This window comes from Cygnus atratus, chromosome 1 (genome assembly GCF_013377495.2).
Source record: "Cygnus atratus isolate AKBS03 ecotype Queensland, Australia chromosome 1, CAtr_DNAZoo_HiC_assembly, whole genome shotgun sequence".
Lineage (NCBI taxonomy): Eukaryota > Metazoa > Chordata > Aves > Anseriformes > Anatidae > Cygnus > Cygnus atratus.
In genome coordinates, this window is record NC_066362.1 from 101,071,094 (window position 1) to 101,080,360 (window position 9,267).

General features: G+C 39.6%; 1 protein-coding gene across 2 annotated transcripts; it reads right to left on the reverse strand.

Annotated features, from left to right (window-relative positions):
* Positions 1 to 840: 840 nt before the first annotated feature.
* GSTK1 (glutathione S-transferase kappa 1) lies at positions 841 to 8,228 on the reverse strand. Of its 2 annotated transcripts, XM_035545591.2 has the most exons (8): positions 8,062 to 8,224; positions 7,295 to 7,376; positions 6,354 to 6,482; positions 5,911 to 6,011; positions 5,450 to 5,485; positions 3,071 to 3,187; positions 2,480 to 2,573; positions 841 to 1,241 (listed from the first exon to the last, which is right to left on the reverse strand). In XM_035545591.2, exons 1-8 carry the CDS (start codon positions 8,125 to 8,127, stop codon positions 1,192 to 1,194), a joined length of 675 nt encoding a protein of 224 aa, XP_035401484.1. In that variant the 5' UTR covers positions 8,128 to 8,224; the 3' UTR covers positions 841 to 1,191. The 2 variants fall into 2 exon arrangements, with proteins under 2 accessions (XP_035401484.1, XP_035401485.1); XM_035545592.2 differs by lacking the exon at positions 2,480 to 2,573 and having other exon boundaries at positions 8,062 to 8,228.
* Positions 8,229 to 9,267: the final 1,039 nt, after the last annotated feature.

The following is a 9,267-nucleotide window of genomic DNA, read 5'->3' on the forward strand; positions in this document are numbered from 1 at the left end:
GACTGAGCATGCCTACGCTTTATCTTTAAGTTCAGAAAGAGACAAAAGCAGAATTCCAGCTGCTGCTAGTCTTTCTTCCTTCAGTGATGCATCAGAGGCAGCAAGGAATCACAGAAAAATCAAGCCTTACACAAATTAATTCAAGAGGTATCCCAATTCATCTAATACAGAGCCAACTTCAAACTATTTCAGTGTAAAATTTCTAACTAATGTAATCAGAGGAGAGAGTGAAAAGTTACATGTTTTGGTTTTAATGTTGTTGTTTGCACATCTTCCCCCCTGCCAACCACACAACATGAAGTCCCTTACAGCCATATCCAAGATCACCTTTAGATAGGCAGCAATTAGGTCATCTTTGAGGAAGCATAATACAGTCTAGTTCAGTTACCAAGTGAGTTTACATCATATTTACCACTGTCCTCCAAGGACCCTACTGTAAAGCTGGCATTAATTAAAAACCCCTACAAGGGCTGGAGCTGGTGCCCAAGAATGCATGCGTGTGCTGTCAATCTCTTCTCAAATGTCTGTCACTACAATGCAAAGTGTATAAAATACTGTCCAAGTTGGGAAACAGTTCTTTTTGAAGTACTTGATTGATTTCCCAGATTTTGATTTGGGCTTGAATTGTCCCTCTCTCTTCCACTGGTCTCTCTGGTGTCCTATCCAATTGGCATGCTGCAGGGTAAAGAGAAGCATGAATGCCTTGTTGTGTACTTCTAGTGTCTTTGTTGTATCTTAGACTTATAATAAAAGGAGAACATAACCAACATTTTTTAGCATGTATGTATGTATTTCTAAAGGACAAGCAGGAAGATACAAGAAATCTCTGAACCATCAAGATCTCAGTCCCATAATAATTTAATTCTCATACTTTTAGAGTAAGGGAAAGATATAGTCAGGGAAGATGTTTAATTGGTAAGAAGTTAAATCTTTAATGTTTAATCTTTACCGTCAAGCATTAATCTTTGAAAGAATCACATTTTTACAAGTTTGTAAAGAACTAACCAGACTGGTAATACTGGCAAACCTCTAACTTCTTAACTAGAAACAAGACTGATCTGTAGAGTTAACAGATAAGGAAGAGAAAGCCATCTCACCATAAAACACATTCATTGGATACATTCAGATAATCACCAAAGATTGACCATATCTGTGTAATTCTTTCATTCTTATGTATTTTCCCAAGACTTTTCACATCTTGGAGCTTGGAACTGAAGGAACTGGCCCCAGCCATTTTTCACCTGTAAGACAAATCAGAAAAAAGAGAAAGTTAAATTTTAATACAGAAAAGTGATTGGCTGGTCACATTTCTGTAGCAGGGTGACTCTTCCTACTCCTCTTTTGAAGGGTAACTACTGATGATGGAATACAGATATTTATATTGTTTGGCATGCTGCAGCCTGCTTCCTACATCCTTTGCTGTCTAGTTACAACCGCAGCTGTACAGAAGAATTCTTTTCCTCTGTTACAGATGAGAAGTTCTGCAAGTCTGGAACACTCTGCATGAGGGTGAAATCAAGCGTCTTTAGGACTACTTTTTTGAGGGGCTGGTGGTAAGGAAGAGAAAAAGGGTAGAAGGCTGGGGAGTCAGAGAAACAAAAACAGAATCTGTTTAAGTCCTTGCCCAGTTTGGAGTGGAGACTAGAAACCAGGACAGAACATTCCAATTAGGATTAGTTACTGTGATAGTGGCTGTTGGAAAGCGAATCTTCCTCACTCTCATTTTCATCAAGAACTTTTTTATACAATCAGAAACCCATCCAGAACAAGTAAATAAGTGTCCAAAATTCCCTTCTGTTTAGCTTATGGCCAAATTTAATTTACAGTAATGAAGGTTTGCTGCTGAAATTTTTCCACAAATGCAACACACCTAATCATATACATAAGTCTTTCTGGTTACTGCTCTCCTCTTTTCCAGGTGCTGCCAAATGTGAGATCTGTAGCCAAATTCCATTTTGTATTAGTTATCACAACTTAACCCAGTTCTGTTTAAAAATTTAAAATCTGTATTTTATTAATACAGAAAATGAAAATAAGGACATTCACATCCAAGACGATGGTCAATCAATGAATTTCTATTAAAGTTGTGTAATTATGTAACAATAAGATATGGATTTGGGAGCTCTGATAGTGTTATTTATTAAGAAGGAACAGACTTAAAATAAAAATGTTAAAACTACAAAAAAAAAATCAGTATCAGCCATAGTCTTAATCTTAACCAAGATCCAATATCCAGTATCAAATAGTTAAACATGAACATTCTGAAAACTAAAGAACTTAGTAGTAATTTGAGAATGGCATGTGGAGTGCAAAGCCTTGAAACAAACCAGTGAGAGAGGATGGAGAACTCACATCTTTGGTCACTCTAACTGTATTGAAATACATTCCAGTCAACATTTTAAGAAGTATACTCAACATTTTTTAATATTTGAAAGACATTAAGTGTGTTTCGTTTAGCTGTATTATTAGGTACACTCACCTATAACGTTGGCTAGCAGCTCTAAACGATCAGAGCCAAAAAAGAGATGAGGTTTCCCATTAAAATGTGCCACAACAGCAGGCATCCCAAATGCCTATTGACACCATGGAGATTAAACAGAGAATGTTATCAAATTTTTGTAGGTACATGATCAATCTTCAGGAATAGAACCCCAGAATGCTGACTTTTTTCCTCCCCTTCATTTCACCTTCTTCATTTTGAGAGATGAATCTAATGGAGCCATCAGAAAGTAGGGGACTCTGGATCCAGACTGCGTGCCCCTTTTCAGTGAGCTAAAAAAGCAACCTGACAAACTCACAGATTTATTTCAAGTAGTGATAAACAGTATCACTTGATACTGGTCCCTTAGTTGCCCATCCTTGTCAACCAAGTGGAATGGGCTGAATGAGTTTCCCAGATGACAATGCAAAAAAAAAAAAATCCTAATAACAGGGAGTTAGTCACTTTTGCTTTTTGAACATGTGAAAGCTAAGAGAGATGATCTATATAGATCACGTTCCTTGTTTCCTAGTTTTTTTAATAGGGAAGGAATGCATAGCTGTGATAAAAGAGGCACTGGAAACATCTCACCCCATATTTTATTGCTTCCTCTGTTGTCTCCTTCAGACGATTCTTCACTTCAGGGGAGGAAATCATGTCAAGTAGCTTCTGGGTGAACTCTGATGATAGCCCAGCCTGTCCTGCAACCTGAGGAAAGACAATATAATTAAGAGTGCTTTACCATGAAGCATTCTAATTCCTATTATGGACTAACTAATTTAATCTTCAGTGTTACCACCCAAAATCTATTACAAAAAATTACAAAATGTCTGTGAAGTACTTCTTGCCCATTGTCTTGCTGTATTCCCAACCTATTCATCATTTATCAACTCCTAGCCCCTAAAGCCCTAAGTCTGGATTTTTTTAAATTTTTTTTTCAGGAGTTAGACAGAAATAGAGAGAATGCTGAGTTTAACATCTTTTTCAATAACTTATCAGGTAACTTGAAAGTTAAAAAAATAAGTTGTTCTGAAAAGGAAAATCAAGAATCTTACCATATTAGCATGCCAAGACACAGTTTTTACTACAAATATGGCCACATAGGAGCTGTAAATGATACTTGTAACTCACAGAATTTTAACAGTTGCTAGTACTATTGCTCTATCTTTTTAGTCTCCTCTGTGCCACTGCCACACAAACAGTACAGGAATGAAATAAAGGTGCCAAAGGTAAAGGTCAAATGTTTATTGGGTAATGCTGAAGTTACAAATATCTATTTTTAAAAAGTATCTCACAAAGAATGTTAACTTCTAACACCTGCTGAAATAACATGCTGGTTTTTTTTTTTTGTTTTTACTTTTAAAAAAGTAAAAGTATTCCTGAAAGAAAACACTCTCAATCACTTTTTTTTTCCATCTTCATTTAGCATCCACTTTTTTTTTTTTTTTTTGTACCTTCTCCTCTTCCCTCCACATCAGGACAATCAGGAGCTCTTTTTGATGCTACTCAAATGGGAGATAAACAAGTGTAGCCTGATAGTAGTACAAAATGCTGTGCAAGCAGGGTAACCAAAGTGTTTAGACTGCAGTCTTTACACAGAGACATAGTATCTGATGCTCACCATTTTAGTGCAGGAAGATTTAGGAAGACTGGGACAAGATTCAAAGACTACTTTGCTTCTATAGCAAGTTATGAGAAATTACTACTGACTGAAAACTGAGTAAAAAAATACCACAGACACACAATGGAACTGTGTCAAGTAAACAACATTTTTCAATCATTGTTTAGAATACATTCACCTATAAATACTCAGATGAAAAGGCTGAGGACCCTTTGCAGCTTTGAATGGTATAGTTCCACAAGAGAGGAAGGTCTAGTACTTGCTGCAAGAGTGAATGAAAACAGACAAAAACAAGTGAGAAGATACCTACCTGTGTGCCTTGCTGAACATGAATATACTCATGGACTTCCAAGGAATGGCTAAATTACTTACAGATCTTTTGAGTATTAGGTTTGTTTCTCTGAAGTTCTGCATGTCTTTGCTTTATCTTTATTTAAATAATGATGGATTCATAGGCTTAGGACTTTTTCCCTGTATGTTTAAACATATCCTTCAAGTCTTGCCTCTTGAAAAGGCAAAATGCAAACTTTTTCTGAAATTCTGGTAAAACGATGCACTAAGATGAAGCTAAAGTACAAGGACTAGACTCTGGGAAAACAGCTGGACTGCAAGTTTCAAGTTTCAGATAGGGAAGTTGGGCAGTAGAGACTGTACCCCTTAGCCATGGACAATTCTTCTTTTCTTCATATTCTAAGAATTTAAAAATAAAAGAATGTAGAAGAGAGATCCCTTAAAAAAGGTCTTACACAGAAACCTAGATGCCATTACAACCTGTACAAAATCTCGCCAGCAAAAGAAAATACATAAAGCAAGTACAATGTCTAAGCATATAAGGGGGCAATACAGCACTGAATTTAATAGTAAAGCTTGGCTTCATCATCCCACTGAGAGTTAACTTCCCCAGTGAAGTGTTGCATTTCACCAGAAGATTTCATATGTAGCAAAATCTCAATGCATTCTGGAGACTCTGTTTATACTTTCACTACTGTTAATAAAAAAGTAGTAACAAATAAGTCATTGTCCATTCTGGGTATCTTGCCACATGAATTAACAAAAAGGGAGATTCTGGTTCCAAGTATTATTCAAAGCATGACAATAAATAAATTAATTAAATAAATAAAATAAATAAATAAATAAATAAATAAAATAAATAAATAAATCCAAATGGAGCAGCTAGAGAAATTAAATCTTTTTTCGTAACGGAGTTTTTCAAAACTCCAAGTGATCAATTGACAAATTAGTAATTAGTAAGGCCGCACTAAGCTGTTTCCATGGTTATTAATGATACAAGCCATCAGTAAGAATCTGTACCAGAAATGCAGAAGCACCAACAGAAAGGAGACACTTACAGCCACTATACTCTCCAGCTGACTGATATCTTCACGCTGGTGAAAGAATAAAATAAGTAATTCAGTACATATGAACAAAAGCTCAGTTCTGGACTTGAAAGCAAATTTTCTAAGAAAACAGAAATAAAAACAATGTTAGTTGATACTACTGGAAAAATTTTCTCAGAAAAAGTTTTAAGACATGATCAAGGAACGCATTGCGTGTTTTCTGACACGAACTACTGATTCACTCAGCCCACAGAACTCACTATCCATACTGAAAATAAGAAATGGCAAATTAAGCTGATTAGAAGCTAGTTCTTTTCTCGTAGTGATTCCTGAACCACTATCACTTTATGTTTCCTGCCATGACTTTTAATGAAAAGACTTTTCCTTTCTCTTGCTCACATTCCACATTTGAATGAAGTGGGACAGGAATGGTGACAGAAAGGATCAAGATGTTGGCTTCATAAAATACCGACCTGTGACCAAAAACGCATCCAGAACTCTCTAGATAAGGGTTCCAGGTATTTTGGTTGTGTCATATCAGCGGCTGTGATAAAGCGCATGGCTCCAAGACTGCCTGGGTTTCATGGGGAGACAAAGAAACATGCTGAAACAAGGCACAGGATCAGGAACAGATATGGACTGCAGAAGTATTACCTAAAACCAGTATGACCGTCTATGTAACAGTTCCCAAATGGTAAAGCTTATGTTGATTCACAGTACCTTCAATGTTAAAATCATTTACAGGTATCTTTCCCCAGAAGTTCCCTTTCATGATTAAAAAAAAAAAAGCACAGACTTCATAGTGCTCCCAGATAAAGGAAAGGGCTGTGGTAAGAGAATTTATCTTAACCTTTACTGTCATGGAAAATTTGAGCCAGAGTTGAAAAATATCATCTAAGTTAAGTCTCTTACTTACTTTTACCAAAGATACGTTGGAAGTCATCTGCTGAAATTGTTACAGGCACCTGGTAATATTTTCCCATCCTTTCTATATCCTTCAGCATGTATTCTGCACGCTTTGGCAACATTGCTGGGGGCTTGTTACCTTTCAGAAAAAGTTCCACTATAAGCAGGAGATTTCAGCTATATTATAAAAGCACTGGACAAAACAAAACTTGATAAGTTAGACCTCATCTATACACATGCCTAAGGAATAGTACAATCTCATATCGCCTTAGTGAAACATATGCAGATTTTCCAAATATAATACTATGGTTTAAAAATTATTTATTTTGGTTTTGCACAGATCAGCCCTTTAGGTTAGCAGGACCAGTTTTAAATAAAGGAGCAAATGTCCTGGCAGAGATTTATATTGATTTGGATTTATGACCTTTAAACTAAACAACTACACATGGATAAATAAATGTTAATTTATTTGTTTTGACTTGTATTTTTATTTGACTTGTTAATTTCATGATTTATAATTCTCAGTGATTAATTTCTTCTAATAAGACCACAAGTACTATTTTATGACACATTTTGATCCTTAATGTATATTAAGAAATAGTAGGTGTTCCACAGATTAATTCTAGTTTTAACTCAACACAAAACTTTTAGAAAACCATTCCATATCAAATTATTATTATCCTATTTTAGAATTGAGGAACTTGGATGCAGACAGTATTTTCCACAGAGAGTATAAGCATTAGGGGTAATGTTGTAACAGTATGAAATGCCTTGCAGCTGATTTCTCAGTCACTACCGAACTCCACAATCCTATAGTTACTTTGCTGATGGTGCCAAAACTGAGTTTAAAGGTGGCTCTGTGGGCTCAGCACTCATTGAGCTTGCGCACAGGAGTGTCCCACTAGTGAAGAAAGTAATTTCCCACAGAGTTAATCTCCACATATTAGCTACCAGTTGCTTGCATTATGCCACCAAGGAAAGCCGGACGAAAGCGCAAATCAATGTTCCAGATGTGCTGGTACCGGCAGAGTACCTGCAACATAGAAAGGCAATGCCAGATTAACAGTCGGAGAGGTCTATAGATCTCCATGCAAATAGAAAATAAGCTAAGGCATGAAATAAATGCTGCAGATAAATCCTTTATTATTAGCAATGTCCTAAAATCCTCTTCTGGATGCTGCCTGAGAAATCTCATCTCAGAAAAACTGAAAAGACCACATCTGGATTATGACTACACAAGTCTAAGCAAGGGCAAAATAAGCAAGAGATCAGGCTCATGAGTGGGCACTTGTTTAACATCAAAACTTTCACTAAAGTAAAATGTTCAGCAATAATTCCCAAATCAGCACAGGCCATGCTGCAGTTAGGCTGGGATGTGCTTCATAAGCATTCCCTGGTTTTCAAAACATCATGAGGAAACTGCGATATCTCTCACAAGTGAGAGAAAAATGAAATCCAAACATATCGTGGGTAAAACAAATCAAAACCAAACAAACCAAACCAAAACACGGATCTTCCGTTAGGTAAACTGGCTCTGTAACGCCGCTGCCTGCGGCAGGGTGGGCGAGGCACGAGTTGCCCTTCAGCCGACTCCTGACCCCGGCCGTACCAGGCCGGCTCCCGGCGAGGAGCCGCCGCGGAGGACGGGGCTACGTCGGAACTGCCGGGAAGAGCCAGCCGGCCGGCCGGCCTCCCTTCGTCTCCTCCCCTCCTCTCACCTCAAACCCCAGCCAGGAGTATGGGGACACCACATCGTAGAACAGCTCCACGAGCGTCCGTCCCATCCTAGCCCCGAGCCGAGCTGAGTTGAGCCGCCCCGAAGTGCCGCCACCCCTCACCCAGTGCCCCAGCGGCACCACCCCCTGGCCGCCGGGCGGCGAGGCGGGGCCTGGCGCCCTTCCGCTCGCGGGGCCCGGGCCCGCGGGGCCGGCGGGGGGGGGAAGGGGACTGGGGGTGCCTGGTCTGGTTCCGTCTGTCTTCCTTTCCTCACGTCTTTGTGTGGCTTTCCCTGGGAATTTTCCTGGCCTGGCGCGGCTGGGGCCTGGTCCCAGCTGTGAGGTGCTGTTTGCTGTCTTTCCTATGGAGCCTGGCTTGGGAAGAAGAGGGAGGAGGTGGGGAGGGAGTCTGTGTCCTTCTCTGTGCTGAGGCAGGAGGAGAGGAAGCTCCCAAGGAGGAAAGCCGGGAGTTGTCTTTAGCAGAGAAGTCCAGGATGCTTTCCCAAAAGTACAGTGTCCCTGTTGGAGCCTACAGAGGGTACTGGTATCATGGACCTCACAGTGTGCGTTTCCCCCCGTGCAGTCTGTGGACAGGGTGGGGGAATGGCTTAAAACGTTTCAGGGTGAAACGCTGGAGTGGGTTCTTTCCCTGGGATGGCAGCCTTGCTGTGGGAGCGGGAAGAAGAGCTCTTCTGGGCCGATGGAAAGGGAGGGGAGCTGCGAAGGTGGAAAGAGACTGTCATGATCTAACCTGGGAAGGCTGGATCTAGCTTTGGAGGGAGCCCTGCTGTGAACAGTGTTCACAGGTGCCTCCCTCCTGACATCCTTCTGTGGCTGAGAAGAGGTGAGTGGGAGAGAAGGTGAATGGGGTTGGCAGGGGTGCTCCTATTTCTGAAAGGAAGTGGAGTGAGACATTCTTTTCTCCTGCCTCCCTGGAAGTGGATTAGTTCACCAATTTGGACTTCAGGGCAGGTGGAGTGTGGATTTATGGAGAGATTGATCTCCCTCACGAGTTCTTTCTCCTGCAATTGTTTAGCTTGCACGTGATTCTGTGATACTGCAAGTGTGTTTGTCACTGGAATGATACAGAAACTTTATTTAACTTCTACTAAAGATAACCTGTTTCTAGATAGCTTTGCTGCTTCTGGAGTAAGAGTGGAGGAATATCTGAATGAATTCCTCAATGTAAACAATTTCTACTCTCTCTTT